The following is a 21,577-nucleotide window of genomic DNA, read 5'->3' on the forward strand; positions in this document are numbered from 1 at the left end:
AGCCTAGAGAACAAATGGATTTGTCAGTTAAAAATAGGAGAGGAGAGTTATTAAATGGAGAGTTAGAGGTATTGGGAAGATGGAAGGAATATTTTGAGGAATTGTTAAATGTTGATGAAGATAGGGAAGCTGTGATTTCGTGTATAGGGCAAGGAGGAATAACATCTTGTAGGAGTGAGGAAGAGCCAGTTGTGAGTGTGGGGGAAGTTCGTGAGGCAGTAGGTAAAATGAAAGGGGGTAAGGCAGCCGGGATTGATGGGATAAAGATAGAAATGTTAAAAGCAGGTGGGGATATAGTTTTGGAGTGGTTGGTGCAATTATTTAATAAATGTATGGAAGAGGGTAAGGTACCTAGGGATTGGCAGAGAGCATGCATAGTTCCTTTGTATAAAGGCAAAGGGGATAAAAGAGAGTGCAAAAAGTATAGGGAGATAAGTCTGTTGAGTGTACCTGGTAAAGTGTATGGTAGAGTTATAATTGAAAGAATTAAGAGTAAGACGGAGAATAGGATAGCAGATGAACAAGGAGGCTTTAGGAAAGGTAGGGGGTGTGTGGACCAGGTGTTTACAGTGAAACATATAAGTGAACAGTATTTAGATAAGGCTAAAGAGGTCTTTGTGGCATTTATGGATTTGGAAAAGGCGTATGACAGGGTGGATAGGGGGGCAATGTGGCAGATGTTGCAAGTGTATGGTGTAGGAGGTAGGTTACTGAAAGCAGTGAAGAGTTTTTACGAGGATAGTGAGGCTCAAGTTAGAGTATGTAGGAAAGAGGGAAATTTTTTCCCAGTAAAAGTAGGCCTTAGACAAGGATGTGTGATGTCACCGTGGTTGTTTAATATATTTATAGATGGGATTGTAAGAGAAGTAAATGCGAGGGTTTTGGCAAGAGGCGTGGAGTTAAAAGATAAAGAATCACACACAAAGTGGGAGTTGTCACAGCTGCTCTTTGCTGATGACACTGTGCTCTTGGGAGATTCTGAAGAGAAGTTGCAGAGATTGGTGGATGAATTTGGTAGGGTGTGCAAAAGAAGAAAATTAAAGGTGAATACAGGAAAGAGTAAGGTTATGAGGATAACAAAAAGATTAGGTGATGAAAGATTGAATATCAGATTGGAGGGAGAGAGTATGGAGGAGGTGAACGTATTCAGATATTTGGGAGTGGACGTGTCAGCGGATGGGTCTATGAAAGATGAGGTGAATCATAGAATTGATGAGGGAAAAAGAGTGAGTGGTGAACTTAGGAGTCTGTGGAGACAAAGAACTTTGTCCTTGGAGGCAAAGAGGGGAATGTATGAGAGTATAGTTTTACCAACGCTCTTATATGGGTGTGAAGCGTGGGTGATGAATGTTGCAGCGAGGAGAAGGCTGGAGGCAGTGCAGATGTCATGTCTGAGGGCAATGTGTGGTGTGAATATAATGCAGAGAATTCGTAGTTTGGAAGTTAGGAGGAGGTGCGGGATTACCAAAACTGTTGTCCAGAGGGCTGAGGAAGGGTTGTTGAGGTGGTTCGGACATGTAGAGAGAATGGAGCGAAACAGAATGACTTCAAGAGTGTATCAGTCTGTAGTGGAAGGAAGGCGGGGTAGGGGTCGGCCTAGGAAGGGTTGGAGGGAGGGGGTAAAGGAGGTTTTGTGTGCGAGGGGCTTGGACTTCCAGCAGGCATGCGTGAGCGTGTTTGATAGGAGTGAATGGAGACAAATGGTTTTTAATACTTGACGTGCTGTTGGAGTGTGAGCAAAGTAACATTTATGAAGGGATTCAGGGAAACCGGCAGGCCGGACTTGAGTCCTGGAGATGGGAAGTACAGTGCCTGCACTCTGAAGGAGGGGTGTTAATGTTGCAGTTTAAAAACTGTAGTGTAAAGCACCCTTCTGGCAAGACAGTGATGGAGTGAATGATGGTGAAAGTTTTTCTTTTTCGGGCCACCCTGCCTTGGTGGGAATCGGCCGGTGTGATAATAAAAAAATGATAATAAGATATATAGACAGATAGATAAGAGACTCTTCAGGTGTAGAGAGGCACTGTTGCCGACAAATGAGGTGAGAAAGCTACCAAGTGATAAATCGGTAACCTGACAACACTGTTCTCGGGTAATACCCTAAACACTGGGAAAATTTTCCTGACACCCGTTTTTCTGTGTAAAGGTTTCCTTATAGACAATGATATTTAATGCTGGATTTTGGTTCCTCTTTCTCATTTGTAACGCTTTCAGCCACGAAACTCATCTTGAGAAGAAGATTTAATAAGAGAAGTGTCAGTATGGCTTCTATGGGACATGGTTACTGAAATGGCTTATACAGGATATACTGTCGTTACATGTTTACATTGTGAGTATTGATGGTTGGCAGTTCATCACTGGGAGTGTGTATATAAGCTGGAGGTCTGGTGTGTTGTTGCTGTGTGTGCGAGACTCACCACTCTCTGTAGCAACAGCAGGTATGTGTCAGGATAGTGTCATGAAGCGCTAAGCTTGTATGAGTCATTTAGCTGGAGGACCTATGGAGACTCAGTCCGTCTGATAATCCCGGTGAAGTCTGTCCAGTCAACCTGGAATAAGGTTTTTTCATGATAGTTTCGGACTCTCTTCCATTTATTTAAACATTATTTTCTGCCACTGTTTTGCTTCTTAGTGAAGAGGAAAATTTATTGACTGACAAATGGTAAATAATACCCAGAGTTACTTTGTTAGTTCATATTGCTGTGATTTCTTTGAACATTCACCCTTTGGGAACTCATGTGAAGTTGTAATTCTGGAAAACAAAATATGTAAAGCATCTCTAAAATAAATAATACAGAAACAAAAGAGAAAAAGAGGTAGTAGCAACAAATGCAAAGTGTTCGGAATGAGGCCAGATATTATTTTGGCTTCATACAAGGGCATATAAGTAATAGGAGTCCTAAGGTAAGGAGTAACAAGTGAGGAGTGACAGGTGAGAGGGAGGGCAACAGGATGCTATTGTAATTTCTGTCTCAACTTTTCAAAGATATCAGCACCCCGTACCAGGTAACTAGTAGCAAGGTGAAGTTTTCCAGGTAGGATGCTGGTTTTATCCATGAATTGGCGTGGTTAACAACAGCGTTAACCATTTTCTGACCCCGTTTGGACCTCCAGCCATTTACCGACCACTTCGATAGTCCCATTGACACTTAGGGGTCGATACTGACCACTCTGGGGAACTCGGATGCTTGTCCGCATCATTTTTTTAAACTTTTTCTGTAGTATATTTCTTGCGTCGCATTTACATTAAAACTTTTAATTTAAGAAAATAATGAATCAAAAGTAACTTTTCCCTACTTTTATGGTAAGAAGTTTATTTCAATATTTCCTTCAGTCAATTTAGACCAAAAAAAAAAAAAAAAAAAATACACGAGTGAAAATGAATGGATCTGAGTGTTGCAACCCCTGAATGGGTTACAATGATTATTATGTATATATGTAATGTATATTATCTTTTCATATAATTTTATATTGCTTATATTTGCGATAATAGCTAAATCGTAAATGTATGACTTTATATTATTATTTGACTGTTATATTGTTATTTAGCTTATGTTGTTAGGATGTATATAAAATGTGCTCAGTTAGGCTTGATTGTCAAACTACTGTAATTATCGCTTGTCGCTCGTTATACTGCCGGCTTCTGAGCTGCAGTTGTCCACGTAGCTATCACGTGATCGAGGGGGGGTGTTCTCACCTCTTGTGAAGTAGTCAGTCTGCTGGAGACTCGCTTGCTGGTTGGACAGCTTGTCTGTCTGACAGTCTGCTCGAGACTCGCTTGCTGGTTGGACAGATTGTCTGTCTCATTATTCTTGTTAGTTCTGTAGAACTTTGTTCACAGAACATTGTAAAGACTTTGTGATTTTCGACGTTGTACTGAGGTTGTGTGTCACATAGACACTCTGAGTATCTCAGGTCCTTAGCTATAGCTTCTGACCTAATTTTGTACTGGTTCCTGTGTATTGTCACAGTCACAGTTTTACCTATGCTGAACGAAGATTCAGTATTATGGGAGTTTTGTAACTTTTGTGGAGGATCTGCTGATGGTCCCTACTTAGTGTCGTTATATTATTTCCCAGTTCCTAATTCTGTGTTGCAGTCGCTTGATATTGTATTGCTATTGGGCTTAGCATTCTTTGTTGTTCAAGCAGACTGTTCGGGTTGCCAGTCGGTCAAGAAGTTAGTTTATTTGAGGACTTTGTCAGTCACTTGTTTAAGTCTTATTCGAGTCTTGAGACATAGCTAACTACTTAAGAGCACTTACACGCATACACACTTACTTGTACATATTTGTAATATCTTATTGAATGTTAATGTACCTGACGGTACTTAAGAATTATAAATGTGATATGTGCTTTCAGCACAATAATATTGAACTCGAGAGATTGATTTTATTTTGATTGCTGTAATTAATTTAATTTGATAATATACCTCTAGACAACTTACTACTTAATAAATTTATTAAATTTTAATTTCTCTAGTTAGTAGCCTACCAGTTGTAATCCTAAAGCACTATTGAACCATACTAAATTTTAATGGATAATTTTACAAGGATACTGACTACTTGTTACGAAAACCCAGTAACAGGCTGGATGCTAGAAGGGCAGTCCTTTCTAGTATTCACTGGAGATCTCTAAGCTTTTAGAATCGCGTTTTTTGTAACAAATGGGGGCCTGTCCGGGAGTCTCTTGATCCAAGGTGTTGGAGAACCTGTCCGGGAGGCTCTTGATCCAAGGTGTTGGAGAAATTGTCCAGTTTGACATACTAGTAACTCTATGGTCAAACACTTTGAGTACTTTCCTAATCTGAAGACTTTGAGTTTAGTCTTGTACAACATACCAAGTGGATGTATGTACCTGACTGAGTCTCTTGATCCAAGGAGATGGAAATACTGTTTATGAGTTCTAGCTCTATGACAACCAACACTAAAATTCCTATTAAGATTATAGTTTCCCATAATCACTCTCTCGTAGTACAATTATTTTCGTGATGTATGCCAAAGTGAAACAGTTAATTGATACTCTGACTTTGTCTGAGTTAAGTACATTAAAACTTCAGACGTGTTGGCAAGTAGCCAAGTATCTCGGTGTGACGTATAACAGGAATTACACCGCAGAAACTGTCAGAGCTTTAATTAAAGATATATTGTTTCCTGCTCATACAGAGATGTCTGATTATGATTCAGATTCTGAAAACCTAGTGTCACAATTAGGAAGTATGGCTCTATTTGAAGTTGAAGAAAGAGCAACTAGAGCAGAAGTGGGCCTAGTGTCCGAGTCTAGTGTAGCTCAGTTCTCGCTCACGCCTTCCCACCTCACTGACACAATAGTACAGAGTGTAGCTGGTTGGATGACGCAGCCACACACTAGTACAGTGTATACTACACCTGTATTTACTTATCCTAGACCAGATCTAGACTCTCTAGAGACGGCTGGACCAAGTGTCCGACCTAAGGACCGTCCAGACCATGTTAATTTCCCTACTCCTCCATTACCCACTGGTCCTATCTCTCAGGAACAGTTTGAGAGGTTTGAACGCCTCCTTATGTTGCAGACTGCACAAATAGAGGCACAGAGGAGATTGAACGAAGAAGATTTCCAAGTATTGCTATAAATTAGAAAGAGATACGAGAAGTAGTCGTGCGGCTGGCGCCCCCACACAAGTCGTATCCTCTTCCGAGCAACAAAGACACCAAAATCCTAGCAATTCCTCTTATCCTACTGTTTTAGATGATGTTACTCAGGATAGATGACTAGCGTCAGAAAGTGTATCTGACGAAAAGATTCGTTCAGCGATGAGTCCTTACTTTTCGAGAGATAAAATAGGATTTGACGAATCACATCTAACTGAGATAATTTCTTTCAGAGACACTGGCAGTTATCTCACGTTATTAAGAGAAGATGTACTGCCCATAACTGACGATACCTATTGCAAGATAGATGTATTGTTAGAAGCCTATGGAGGGGCTGTTATAAAAGTGCCTCTGCACAAAGTTTATATTGAAACAAGCTATTATACTGGTTATATTTCAGTGGGTATATCCAGTGGTGTATTTCCCATCAGGTCAGTGGACTTGTTGATAGGGAACGATATCCTTCATGCTGGTATATGTAAAGAACCACTTGTGATTGATAATAACACTGATGATAATTATGCCATTGAAGCTTGTAGAGAGAAACCTATTTTATTTCCTCTCAGCGCAATTACTAGAGCTATGTCAAAGATTCAACAACCATCCTTGTCTCCTGTTGAGTTAGTTGATGACAATGATTTGGGGTTGAATATGTTGTTTAGTGACGCTCTGCGCCCAGGGTCATTAACACTGACTCCCCCCAGTCATCAACCTAGTCAAGACACAACTGACGTTAAATTTCTAACTCATGATGATTTAATCAAGGATCAGTTTGTTGATCAGTCACTGGAAAGACTGAGAGATATAGCAGTTACTGAGAGTGAAGCAAAGGATCTCGATAATTGTTACTATTATAGTAACGGTGTACTGATGGAGAAAAATACATGTAAGTTGTCAGCTGATAGTGTTTCCACGACAGTCAAGCATCTCGTTGTGTTACCAGTTACATTTCGTGAACAAGCCATCGATTTTGCTCACAATAGTCCCATAGGAGGACATTTGGGTGTCAAGAAGACACTCGGTAAACTGGCAAAACATTTTACTTGGCCAAAGATGAAGGAAACAGTAGCTGATCATGTGCGACGTTGCCACGTGTGTCAAGTGACAGGCAAGCCAGCGCACACACCTCCACCTGCGCCTCTCATTCCTATCACCGGGCATGGTGAACCATTCTCACGTCTTATTATTGATTGTGTTGGTCCTTTGCCTAGAACCAAACTAGGAAACCAATACTTATTTACTATTATGGACGCTGCAACACGCTATCCCGAAGCTATTCCTATGAGAAAAATTAATGCTCGTGCTATTGTGAGAGCGCTGATGAAATTTTTCTCCCAGGTTGGATTGCCACGAGAGATACAATCAGATCAGGGATCTAATTTCACTTCTAAGATCTTTCGAGAAGCATTATCCCACCTAGGAATAAAGTCTGTACTTTCAACCAGTTATCATCCACAGTCACAAGGGGCTCTAGAGAGATTTCATCAGACACTGAAGTCCATGATGAGAGCTTATTGTGAACATTTTTCTAGAGACTGGGATGAGGGTATACCTTTTCTTCTGTTCGCTATGAGAGAAAGTGAGCAAGAAAGTCTCGGATTTAGTCCGTTTGAATTAATATTCGGACACCAAGTGCGTGGTCCTCTTGCAGTGTTGAAAGACGTGTGGACAGGAAAATCAAATCCATCATTGAGTACTTCACCTTCATTAATGCAACAACATCTGACAGCCGCTAGAGAACTAGCTTCGAAAAACCTAGTTTCAGCCCAAGCTAGAATGAAGCAACATTATGACAGGCGTGCTGTCTCTCGTTCCTTTAAAGCAGGAGATAAGGTGATGGCTCGGAAATTAGTACCAGGTCATGCTCTACAAGCCAGGTATGATGGTCCCCTGGAAGTAGTGAAAAAGCTTAGCGACGTAAATTATTTGGTACGTACGCCTGGGAAAAAGAAATCTAATCATGTGTACCATGTTAACCAGCTCAAGGCATACTACGCTAGTCCTCTACCTACTACTTCTATTCTTCCTAGGACAGAGGAAGAAAACGTCAGTCTACCTGACATCTCTAGAGGTATAGAGGTTCGTTTAGAAAATTCAGTGACTCTGCAATCACTAGACGATTTTCTTAGTAACCTTGGGATTGATAAAGCTGGTAATATTAAAAACATGATTTTGCATTTCCCTGAATTGTTCGGTGATGTTCCTAAACGTTGTACTCTGGGTGTACATGACGTTGATGTACAGGGAGCATCACCCATTAAGCAATCACCATATAGGATGAGTCCAACAAAGCATAAAGCATTGAGAGAAGAGGTTGATTTTCTGTTATCTCACGGACTTATTGAACGCAGTAAAAGTCCATGGGCATCTCCCTGTATTTTAGTGCCTAAACCTGACGGTAGTTTCAGGATGTGCACTGATTACAGGAAAGTGAACTCTGTCACCTTGCCTGATGGTTATCCTCTACCTCGCATTGACGACCTTATTGATCGTGTGTCAGGAGCCCAGTTTGTCAGCCGTTTAGATCTCTTACGAGGCTATTATCAATTATCAAGCCCCGCTTACTGAACGTGCTCAAGAAATATCTGCTTTTACTGTTCAAGATGGATTGTTTAACTACCTCGTCACCCCCTTCGGCCTATGTAACGCGGCTTCTTCATTCCAACGTATAATGAACGAGTTGACCCACAACTTAGAAGGAGTAGAAGCCTACCTTGACGACTTAGTGGTGTACAGTGACGAGTGGGAACAGCACTTGACGCGTCTCAGAGCATTGTCTGAGAGACTGGCGCACTACAACTTCACTGTTAACTTAGCTAAATGTAGTTTTGGTCAAGCCAAGATTACCTATCTAGGCTTTTGTATCGGCCAAGGTGAGGTTGCTCCTATTGAGGCTAAGGTTCGTGCAATTTCTGAATTTCCAGTGCCTCAGGATAGGAAAGGAGTACAGAGATTCCTGGGTATGGCAGGATATTATCGCAGGTTCTGTCCAAACTTTTCTCAGATTGTAGCTCCTCTTACTGAGCTTACTAGTAGCAAAGTTCAGTTTACCTGGACTAGAGATTGTTCAGACTCGTTCAAAAGGTTGAAGCGCTTGCTATCCTCTGCTCCTGTGTTGAAGAGTCCTAATTTCAATCTTCCCTTCTTTTTACATATAGATGCGAGTGGCTATGCAGTGGGTGCTGTGCTGCTCCAACAGTCAACATCCACTGATATTCTCCATCCTATATGTTACTATTCATCTAAGCTTAAACGACACCAGAAAAATTATGCCACTATTGAGAAAGAGGCTCTAGCTCTTGTGGTGTCATTGGAACATTTTGACGTGTATTTGGGCACTTCCCCATTTAAAATAAACGTTTTTTCTGACCACAATCCACTCACCTACATAAACACTATGAAGAGTAAAAATGCTAGGATCATGAGGTGGGCTCTCAGAATCCAACCTTATTCTATTAGTATAAAACACATAAGTGGTCATTGTAATGTAATTGCTGACGCTCTGTCTCGTCCTTAAAAATTATCAGTTACATTAAATTAACGTAATTTTATGCCCAAATACGTTTTGTTACTTGCTATGTCAAATTCAGTAAAGTAACTTAATCCCTCCAGCCCATATTAACTATATATACTCATGTCATGTCTAATTATTATATTTATATATTCACAGTAATGTTGTGTGAGGAGGAGACAAGCTGAGTGTTGAGTGAGTAGTGTGGTGCGGGTGATGTACTGCGTGACTCAACAATGTCCTGTCGCAGACCCCCCCCCCCCCTCACTACACACCTTAAGCTGTTTCATACTCAGATGTTCATACTGCCTAGCATTCCACAACCACTACTTAAGAGTGGAATGCAGTCTCCTCTACTATGATCGAGCCTCAACGTGCCCTCCTTGTCAGCGCTATCCAGTCTCTAAACTGATGTATATAACCACGAGTATGCAGATATACGATACTGTGTACTGCCCTAGTACCTAGGGGCATATCCTAGTGACGGACGCTGTGAAATTGTAGAAGTGCTTGGCACAAGAGAGACTCTGATTCATGTTTAATTTTTATATTGATAATAATATTGATATGAGTAATCAGAAATAATGTGAAAGACATTCATGCAACTCCTAGTGCGACCCTCTGTCGTGTTGGGGGGGGGTGTTGCAACCCCTGAATGGGTTACAATGATTATTATGTATATATGTAATGTATATTATCTTTTCATATAATTTTATATTGCTTATATTTGCGATAATAGCTAAATCGTAAATGTATGACTTTATATTATTATTTGACTGTTATATTGTTATTTAGCTTATGTTGTTAGGATGTATATAAAATGTGCTCAGTTAGGCTTGATTGTCAAACTACTGTAATTATCGCTTGTCGCTCGTTATACTGCCGGCTTCTGAGCTGCAGTTGTCCACGTAGCTATCACGTGATCGAGGGGGGGTGTCCTCACCTCTTGTGAAGTAGTCAGTCTGCTGGAGACTCGCTTGCTGGTTGGACAGCTTGTCTGTCTGACAGTCTGCTAGAGACTCGCTTGCTGGTTGGACAGCTTGTCTGTCTGACAGTCTGCTCGAGACTCGCTTGCTGGTTGGACAGATTGTCTGTCTCATTATTCTTGTTAGTTCTGTAGAACTTTGTTCACAGAACATTGTAAAGACTTTGTGATTTTCGACGTTGTACTGAGGTTGTGTGTCACATAGACACTCTGAGTATCTCAGGTCCTTAGCTATAGCTTCTGACCTAATTTTGTACTGGTTCCTGTGTATTGTCACAGTCACAGTTTTACCTATGCTGAACGAAGATTCAGTATTATGGGAGTTTTGTAACTTTTGTGGAGGATCTGCTGATGGTCCCTACTTAGTGTCGTTATATTATTTCCCAGTTCCTAATTCTGTGTTGCAGTCGCTTGATATTGTATTGCTATTGGGCTTAGCATTCTTTGTTGTTCAAGCAGACTGTTCGGGTTGCCAGTCGGTCAAGAAGTTAGTTTATTTGAGGACTTTGTCAGTCACTTGTTTAAGTCTTATTCGAGTCTTGAGACATAGCTAACTACTTAAGAGCACTTACACGCATACACACTTACTTGTACATATTTGTAATATCTTATTGAATGTTAATGTACCTGACGGTACTTAAGAATTATAAATGTGATATGTGCTTTCAGCACAATAATATTGAACTCGAGAGATTGATTTTATTTTGATTGCTGTAATTAATTTAATTTGATAATATACCTCTAGACAACTTACTACTTAATAAATTTATTAAATTTTAATTTCTCTAGTTAGTAGCCTACCAGTTGTAATCCTAAAGCACTATTGAACCATACTAAATTTTAATGGATAATTGGACAAGGATACTGACTACTTGTTACGAAAACCCAGTAACAGGCTGGATGCTAGAAGGGCAGTCCTTTCTAGTATTCACTGGAGATCTCTAAGCTTTTAGAATCGCGTTTTTTGTAACACTGAGTAACACCTGCATAGCATGGGTCAGTAGGCCTACCTCAGTGCTTATTTATTAAGCTCTAAGTTCATATTGGCAAAAAAGTATATATAAAAATAGAGGAATAGAGGAGTAATGAAGTAGGCTTACTGACCCATGTTAGACAGGTCCTCAAACCCAAGACTTCAACTTCATGAATTTCAAAATGGTATACAATACCGACAGGTTGGTCAGAAGACACTTGGGCAACAGTTAGGCATCTTTATTCAGAAATGTTTCGCCTATACAGTAGGTTTCTTCAGTCGAGTTTCAAATATGAGGTATCGCCCACACAAGGGTTTAATCAGGTCAATAAATGGCACACACCACAGGGAAATTTATACTAAAGAGAAGATGAAATTATACACAGGAGACAGAGGACAGGAGGGGGAGGGGATGTAAAGAATAGGAATTTGAACGTCACTATTTGCACATTAATATACTCATACCTGAACACCTATACATATTCACTGACCCATACACATATATGCACAAACGCACATATATAAAACTCGCATAGATATGGTATGTAGACGCAGTTAGGCAATGGATGGTGATATCAGATTGTTAGGACTAACCCTGGACAGAAGTTATCGAGAAAAGTATGAATAAAAGTAGCAGTTTTGGCCAGAAAAGAAAGTAGCAGAAAAAAGTCACAGAGGGCATTTAACATAATAGACAAAATATAAATATCTTAGTAGTTGGACATAACATGGACGAATCTAACCAAACTAGCCTATCCTAATCTGATCTAACCTAACCATTATCCAACATAGCCTAACCTTGCTCTAACATAAAAAAAAAAGTGTTCCAAAACTTTACCTTATCCCCCCTCATAGTTAGTTTTTTTTTCCTGTGACTTTTTCCTTCAACAGATATATTCCTTATTCTCTAGTAGTATTTCAGGGCAGCAGCGGGCACAATAATGTAACATTTTCCTCAACTCAGGTTCAGTTCTGCTGCTGTGTGAAGACATTGTGATAATGAGTTCACTCACTTGGACGACGACGTCGCTGGTGTTGCTGCTTGAGCTGGTGCTGCTGGTGTTGGGAACCTGTAAGTTGTCACTTGTTTGTTCTGTATCGTTATAATATGTTCGTTATGTCTCGGTCATAATGTTTTCTGTTTCACTACTCTTTTGTAACTTGTGGCTTACAGTGCATTTATCTCGAGTCATTATTATAGTGTCTCCTTTCCTTTTGTACAATAGGTACCACCTTTCCCACCACTTATGTACACCTGCTTTCAACTTCTGTGTCATAATTCACTTGCAACTTGCTCATTGTGTCACTTCAAACTGTCGTTGTGCACTCCAGTAAGTCTCACACTTCACTATCCCATACATAAAGATTTCTAACTCATTTCTGTATCTGCGTTCAAGAACCTCACAGAATATTTTCACTATCTCTCTAATATCTCTTCGCCCATATCTAGATTTGGAAAAGCATCTTATTTATTCTCAGCTTACTTCTCTTGCCCTCTTTAGCCACTCTTTGCCTATATATTCTTCTTTTTATTTATTATGTATTTTAAAAACACTGTACTGCAGGGATTTTTATATTCGTCTGTTTGTTAGGAACTGGAACGAAAAAATTCGTCAGTATGTTATTATTCATTCATTCATTAATATAGATATACATTACGGATAATTTAAAGTACGTTTGTTACTTCTAACATTTGTATACGTTCATGATGGTGTTGGTAGGAAGTGTTTGTCTATTTCGCAGCGTTGTTCGCTGTTGGAGTGGAGTTTTCAATGGATGGTAGCCGGCTCAGCCCTATTATTCTTCTTCTGGTATAGTGCATATCAAGAGTCGTGTCATCCTCATGAAAGCCTCACGAAATCGTAATAACACAGTTGCAACATATCACTGAAAAGGTGGGAATCGAACCCACAGCAAGAACGCCCCTACCAGGAGCTCGATTCCTACCAGTTCAGTGATTTGAGCTTAATCATACTAGGTTCTCGTCGCAGTATGGAACCCTTCCCACACAGCATTCAACAGCTGGCCGTAGATTGAAAACACTTTCCTGCTGCCCCAACCCGCTCGCTTACAGTTCTGTGTTACTGCTAATGTCGGTATCATATGAGCTTGTTGGTGACGTGAGTAGTGTTTTGAATATCTGGGAACTGAGGTTCAGAGAGTTGTTTAACTTCAGGAAGGTTCTCGCCATTTGACGTTAGGCTATTATATGACATGTCCTCCGCAGCTCTGATCTTGGGTATCACTCCTCATCTCTCATCGTCACTGTTGGTAACTACGCACTGCTATAGTTGGCTTATGATAATTGTCGAACCAAGTGACAGAAACTTGGATATTTTGGAATATTGTGGACCTGTGTCGTACTCATTTAGGGTAATTCGGTGTCAGTTTTGTTCTGCCGTGTGCTGCGTACCGTGTACTGTTGTGTGAGCCGAGCTGATCACTCTTCATGAAAACTTCACAATGTACTTTCGGCAGTACTGTTTCTATACAGTACAAGTTCTTTCGACTTAAAGACGATGCCAGGGAGATGTAGTACAGCATATTTCTTGGTTATATCAGTCTTGCTGTTACACATAAATGTCATGCAAATTGTATAGTAATGTTATACGTAAATGTCAGATGTACACAGTCATGCAATAATTCCATATATCCCAATAGTTTATATTTCTCTGAGTCGAGTCAACTGCATTGTTTTCTTTAATTTTCAGTGTCATCGTAAACTTGGAAGTTTCTCAGTAAGTTGCATAACTTAAACTGCTTGAGTATTTCCGTTCTTCTTGCTTGGTCACTTTATGAAATAAATGTGGCCTTACGTTCTACTGATCTGACCAGCATTGAGTGATTTACCTGTATAACTTATTACGCCAGGAACAGGCTAGTTATTAGATATGCAGGTGGAATTCCTAGTAATTCTGGTCTTGCAATACTTTCCTGAACACTCATCCTATCTGTACACTCTTCCCACTTGTACACTCTTCCCAACTGTGTACTCCATCGGTTCAAATCTGCTTACCTCCAATCCTGGTGTGCTGAGCGAACCCCTATTTGTTTATTGGTTTCCCCATCAAATAATAATAATGGTAACATTGCAGCTGGCCAGGAGCAGTGTAATACCGGCTGCCCGAGGATTTCCTCTCCGGTCTGCGGCACTAACAACAAAACTTACAGCAACGACTGCGAGCTGAACATAGCGTCATGCAAAAACCCATTGGTGAAGAAACTTCACAACGGCTCTTGTATTAGTGAGTAATTTTCTCGGGTTATTGTTTAGTTTCATAAGTTATGTTTTCACTTGTATACACTTGTATACCGTGAAACAATTTACTTGATGCACAGTGGTCTCACACACACACACACACACACACACACACACACACACACACACACACACACACACACACACACACACACACACACACAGGCAGGGGATGGAGAAGACAGACAGGAGATCCCAGACCCAGGAAGAAGATCAAATACAGCCTCCCTCACAACTTTCTATAGAAGCCTCCCAACCAGGTCAACCCCAGTGCAACCAAACACTCTAAATCAAAACACCCATGCCACATCCAATGCCCCCACCCACTACATTACAAACTTCACCCCCACAGCAACAACCCATAGTTCCTTACCAGGTCTCCCACTTCCCCAACCCCAATATACTTCCCAGACCACAGTCTTAGAAAAGAAGTTGAAGGTGTGGTATACAAATGCAGATGGAATAACAAACAAGTATGAGGAGTGGCACGAAAGAATCAAAGAGACATCCCCAGACATAATAACACTCACAGAAACAAAACTCACCAGAATAATAACAGATTCAATCTTTCCATCCGGATATCAAATCTTCAGGAAAGACAGAGGGAGGAGAGGGGGAGGAGGAGTTGCACTGCTCATTAAAAACCAGTGGGGTTTTGAGAAAATGGAAGGAATGGATGGCATGGGCGAAAGGGACTACTTAGTAGGAACAATCCAGTCTGAGGGACATAAGGTGATAATTGCAGTAATGTACAACCCACCACAGAACTGCAGGAGGCCAAGAGAAGAATATGATGAGAGCAACAGAGCAATGATCAACACACTAGCCGAGGTGGCCAGGAGAGCACACATGGGGGGAGCAAAGTTACTAGTTATGGGTGATTTCAATCACAAGGAGATTGACTGGGAAAACCTGGAGCCCCATGGGGGTCCCGAAACATGGAGAGCCAAGATGATGGATGTGGTACTGGAGAACCTCATGCATCAACATGTTAGAGACACTACCAGAGAGAGAGGAGAGGATGAACCAGCAAGGTTGGACCTTGTATTCACCATGAGTAGTTCGGACATCGAGGGTATCATGTATGAAAGGCCCCTGGGAGCTAGTGATCATGTGGTTCTGTGCTTCGACTACATAGTTGAGTTCCAAGTGGAGAGAGTAGCAGGAATAGGCTGGGAAAAACCAAACTACAAAAGGGGGAACTACTCAGGCATGAGGAACTTCCTTCAAGACATTCAGTGGGAGAGGGAACTGACAGGAAAACCAGTACAAGAAATGATGGACTATGTAGCAACAAAATGCAAGGAGGCAGAGGAGAGGTTTATTCCCAAGGGAAACAGAAATAATGGGAAGAACAGAACGAGTCCTTGGTTCACCCAAAGGTGTAGGGAGGCAAAAACTAGGTGTACTAGAGAATGGAAAAGGTACAGAAGACAGAGAACTCAGGAAAATAAAGAAATCAGCCGAAGAGCCAGAAACGAATATGCACAGATAAGAAGGGAGGCTCAGAGACAATATGAAAATGACATAGCATCAAAAGTAAAGACTGACCCGAAGCTGTTGTACAGCCACATCAGGAGGAAAACAACAGTCAAGGACCAGGTAATCAGACTGAGGAAGGGTGATGGGGAATTCACAAGAAACGACCGAGAGGTATGTCAGGAGCTCAACACAAGATTTAAAGAGGTATTTACAGTGGAAACCAGTAGGACTCCAAGAAATCAGAACAGGGGGGCACACCAGCAAGTGCTGGATGAGGTACATATAACCAAGGAGGAGGTGAAGAAGCTGCTATGCGAACTTGACACCTCAAAGGCGGTGGGACCAGACAACATCTCTCCATGGGTCCTTAAAGAGGGAGCAGAGATATTGTGTGAGCCATTAACAAAGATTTTCAACACATCATTTGAAACTGGGCAACTCCCTGAGGTATGGAAAATGGCAAATGTAGTCCCAATTTTTAAAAAGGGAGACAGACATGAGGCACTAAACTACAGACCTGTATCACTAACGTGTATAGTATGCAAGGTCATGGAGAAGATCATCAGGAGGAGAGTGGTGGGGCACCTGGAAAGAAACAAGTGTATAATTGACAACCAGCACGGTTTCAGGGAAGGAAAATCCTGTGTCACAAACCTACTAGAGTTTTATGACAAGGTGACAGAAGTAAGACAAGAGAGAGAGGGGTGGATCGACTGCGTATTTTTGGACTGCAAGAAGGCTTTCGACACAGTTCCTCACAAGAGGTTACTGCAAAAGCTAGAGGACCAGGCACACATAACAGGAAAGGCACTGCAATGGATCAGAGAATATCTGACAGGGAGGCAACAACGAGTCATGGTACGCGACGAGGTGTCAGAGTGGGCGCCTGTGACAAGTGGGGTTCCACAGGGGTCAGTCCTAGGACCTGTGCTGTTCTTGGTATACGTGAACGACATAACGGAAGGGATAGACTCAGAAGTGTCCTTGTTTGCAGACGATGTGAAGTTAATGAGAAGAATCGAATCGGACGAGGATCAGGCAGGACTACAAAGAGATCTGGACAGGCTACAAGCCTGGTCCAGCAACTGGCTCCTTGAATTTAACCCTGCCAAATGCAAAGTCATGAAGATTGGGGAAGGGCAAAGAAGACCGCAGACACAATATAGTTTAGATGGCCAAAGACTGCAAACCTCACTCAAGGAAAAAGGTCTGGGGGTGAGTATAACACTGAGCATATCTCCTGAGGCGCACATCAATCAGATAACTGCTGCAGCATACGGGCGCCTGGCAAACCTACGGATAGCGTTCCGATACCTCAGTAAGGATTCGTTTAAGACTCTGTACACCATCTACGTCAGGCCCACACTGGAGTATGCAGCACCAGTTTGGAATCCACACCTAGTCAAGCACGTCAAGAAATTAGAGAAAGTGCAAAGGTTTGCAACAAGACTAGTCCCAGAGCTACGGGGATTGTCCTATGAAGAAAGGTTGAGGGAAATCGGCCTGACGACACTGGAGGCCAGGAGGGTCAGGGGAGACATGATAACGACATATAAAATACTGCGCGGAATAGACGAGGTGGACAAAGACGGGATGTTCCAGAGAAGGGACACAGACACAAGAGGTCACAGTTGGAAGTTGAAGACTCAGATGAATCAAAGGGATGTTAGGAAGTATTTCTTCAGTCATAGAGTAGTCAGGCCATGGAATAGCCTAGAAAGTGATGTGGTGGAGGCAGGAACCATACATAGTTTTAAGGCGAGGTATGAAAGAGCTCATGGGGCAGGGAGAGAGAGGACCTAGTAGCAATCAGCGAAGAGGCGGGGCCAGGAGCTGTGACTCGACCCCTGCAACCACAAATAGGTGAGTACAAATAGGTGAGTACACACACAGACACACAAACACACACACACATATATATATATATATATATATATATATATGTATATATATGTATATATATATATATATATATATATATATATAATGTATATATATGTATATATATATATATATCTATATATATATATATATATATATATATATATATATATATATATATCTATATATATCTATATATATATATATATATATATATATATATATATATATATGTCGTGCCGAATATGTAAAACTGGTCAATTAGCAAGAACTCATTTAAAATTAAGTCTTTTCTAAAATTTTCTCTTGTACGTTTAAAGATATATTTTTTTCATTAATGTTGATGTAAAAAATTATAATTTTGCACCAAAAGGAACTTAGAAAACTTACCTAACCTTATTATAACAAGAATAATTTATTTTAGCCTAACCCAACTAAATATATTTTAGATTTGTTTACAATAATTTAATACTAAACAAACACAGTGAAATATATTTTTTTCGTTAGGTTCAGAATGATTTTGGCGAAATTATTGCATACACAAATTTTCACTTGTCCTATATGGCAAGATGAGCGTTGCTATTTAAGCCAAGATCGCAAGTTCTGCCTATTCGGCACGACATATATATATATATATATATATACATATATATATGTCGTGCCGAATAGGCAGAACTTGCCATCTTGGCTTAAATAGCAACACTCATCTTGCCATATAGGACAAGCGAAAATTTGTGTATGGAATAATTTCGCCAAAATCATTCTGAACCTAACGAAAAAAATATTTCACTGTGTTTGTTTAGTATTAAATTATTGTAAACAAATCTAAAATATATACAGTTGGGTTAGGCTAAAATAAATTGTTCTTGTTATAATAAGGTTAGGTAAGTTTTCTAAGATTCTTTTGGAGCAAAATTAAAATTTTTTACATTAACATTAATGAAAAAAATATATCTTTAAACGTATAAGAGAAAATTTTAGAAAGGACTTAATTTTAAATGAGTTCTTGCTAATTGACCAGTTTTACATATTCGGCACGACATATATATATATATATATATATATATATATATATATATATATATATATATATATATATATATATATATATATATATATATATATGCAATAAGATCACAGTAAACAAGTGATTTCGGAATATGCAAAACAACCACTCTGAAAAAATAGAGAAATTCCAAGTGCTTTCGTGACTACTCACATTATCAAGGAACTATGAAAGTAAAGCATACAAGGAAGCTATATAAGGGGTCTGGCCAACACCTCACTATCAGATCCCACAACGGTTAAACACCTTATATAGCTTATATAGCTTCCTTGGATGCTTTACTTTCATAGTTCCTTGATAATGTGAGTAGTCAGGAAAGCGCTTGGAATTTCTCTATTTTTTCAGAGTGGTTGTTTTGCATATATATATATATTGACACAGTTACTGTTTGCTGATGATACTGTGCATATGGGAGATTCTAAAGAAAAGTTGCATAGTGGACGAGTTTGGGAGTGTGTGTAAAGGCAGAAAGTTGAAAGTGAACATAGAAAAGAGCAAGGTGATGAGGGTATCAAATGATTTAGATAAAGAAAAATTGGATCTCAAATTGGAGAGGAGGAGTATGGAAGAAGTGAATGTTTTCAGATATTTGGGAGTTGACGTGTCAGCGGATGGATGTATGAAGGATGAGGTTAACCATAGAATTGATGAGGAAAAAATTTGAGTAGTGCATTGAGGTATTTGTGGAGGTATAAAACATTATCTATGGAGGCAAAGAAGTGGGTGTGCAGCTTGGGTTGTGAATCCTGCAGCGAGGAGGCGGTTGGAGGTGGTGGAGATGTCCTGTGTAAGGGCAATGTGTGGTGTAAATATTATACAGAGAATTCGGAGTGTGGAAATTAGGAGAAGGTGTGGAGTTAATAAAAGTATTAGTCAAAGGGCTGAAGAGGGGTTGTTGAGGTGATTTGGTCATTTAGAGAGAATGGATCAAAGTAGAATGACATGGAGAGCGTATAAATCTGTAGGGGAAGGAAGGCAGGGTTGGGGTCGTCCTCAAAAAGGTTGGAGGGAGGGGGTAAAGGAGGTTTTGTGGGCGAGGGGCTTGGACTTCCAGCAAGCATGCGTGAGCGTGTTAGATAGGAGTGAATGGAGACGAATGGTAATTTGGACCTGACGAGCTATTGGAGTGTGAGCAAGGTAAAATTTAGTGAAGGGATTCGGGAAACCAGGTTATTTTTATATAGTCGGACTTGAGTCCTGGAAATGGGAAGTACAATGCCTGCACTTTAAAGGAGGGGTTTGGGATATTGGCAGTTTGGAGGGATATGTTGTGTATCTTTATACGTATATGCTTCTAAACTGTTGTATTCTGAGCACCTCTGCAAAAACAGTGATTATGTGTGAGTGTGGTGAAAGTGTTGAATGATGAAAGTATTTTCTTTTTGGGGATTTTCGTTTTGGGTCACCCTTTTATATATACATAAAATTAGCTTTTATTTTCAAATTTATATATGACTGACTCACGAAATCGTCACTATTATTATTATTATTATTATTATTATTATTATTATTATTATTATTATTATTATTATAAAGGGGGAAGCGCTAAACCCTTAGGATTATACAGCGCCTGTTGGGAAGATGTGGAAGGTATTCAGGCTTAATTTGGGGAACTGGAGCACAGATCCAATTCCCAAGGTCAAGAGCCCCTCAGCAGCGTCAAGGAACCTTCCCTGAGGGCTGTATATCCTTAACAGAGCGACATACATTTCTCTTCTTCTAGGGACTGTGCCGCCATGTCGTACCTCTTGCCCTGAAGAGCTTGACCCAGTGTGTGGGACGAACGGGAAGACTTACCACAATCTTTGCTTCCTGGAAGTTGATGCTTGCAACAACCCTCAGCTTTTCGTGTTCCGCGTAGTTAAGGGCAACTGTCGTAAGTTCTGATCTTTGTGTTTTCATCTCCATCTTTGACATACAAGTGTGTGTAAATGAAATAAATATATACTTACATATATATATGTATATATATATATATATATATATATATATATATATATATATATATATATATATATATATATATATATATATATATATATATATATGTCGTGCCGAATAGGCAGAACTTGCGATCTTGGCTTAAATAGCAACGTTCAACTTGCCATATAGGACAAGCGAGAATTTGTGTATTTAATAATTTCACAAAAATCATTCTGAACCTAACGAAAAAAATATATTTCACTGTGTTTGTTTAGTATTAAATTATTGTAAACAAATCTAAAATATATTTAGTTGGGTTAGGCTAAAATAAATTGTTCTTGTTATAATAATGTTAGGTAAGTTTTCTAAGATTCTTTTGGAGCAAAATTAAATTTTTTTACATTACATTAATGAAAAAAATATATCTTTAAACGTATAAGAAAATTTTTTAGAAAGGACTTAATTTTAAATGAGTTCTTGCTAATTGACCAGTTTTACATGTTCGGCACAACATATATATATATATATATATATATATATATATATATATATATATATATATATATATATATATATATATATACAAATATATATATATATATATATATATATATATATATATATATATATATATATATATACAAATATATATATATATATATATATATATATATATATATATATATATATATACAAAATATATATATATATATATATATATATATATATATATATATATATATATATATATATATATATATATATATCATGTATTTTTATTATTTTTTTAATTAACACACTGGCCGATTCCCACCAAGGCAGGGTGGCCCGAAAAAGAAAAAAAATCACCATCATTCACTCCATC

General features: G+C 39.4%; 1 protein-coding gene across 1 annotated transcript in view; it reads left to right on the plus strand.

Annotated features, from left to right (window-relative positions):
• Window positions 1-2,348: 2,348 nt before the first annotated feature.
• The window catches only part of LOC138851821 (four-domain proteases inhibitor-like), a 35,162-nt gene continuing 15,933 nt past the window's right edge, over window positions 2,349-21,577 (plus strand). Inside the window, exons 1-4 of the mRNA XM_070081303.1 lie at window positions 2,349-2,438; window positions 12,066-12,173; window positions 14,197-14,346; window positions 20,513-20,665. Of these exons, the coding sequence (XP_069937404.1) occupies window positions 12,101-12,173; window positions 14,197-14,346; window positions 20,513-20,665 (376 nt within the window). The 5' untranslated portion in view covers window positions 2,349-2,438; window positions 12,066-12,100. The remainder of the gene's footprint in view (window positions 2,439-12,065; window positions 12,174-14,196; window positions 14,347-20,512; window positions 20,666-21,577) is intronic.

Source organism: Cherax quadricarinatus, unplaced genomic scaffold (genome assembly GCF_038502225.1).
Source record: "Cherax quadricarinatus isolate ZL_2023a unplaced genomic scaffold, ASM3850222v1 Contig2280, whole genome shotgun sequence".
Lineage (NCBI taxonomy): Eukaryota > Metazoa > Arthropoda > Malacostraca > Decapoda > Parastacidae > Cherax > Cherax quadricarinatus.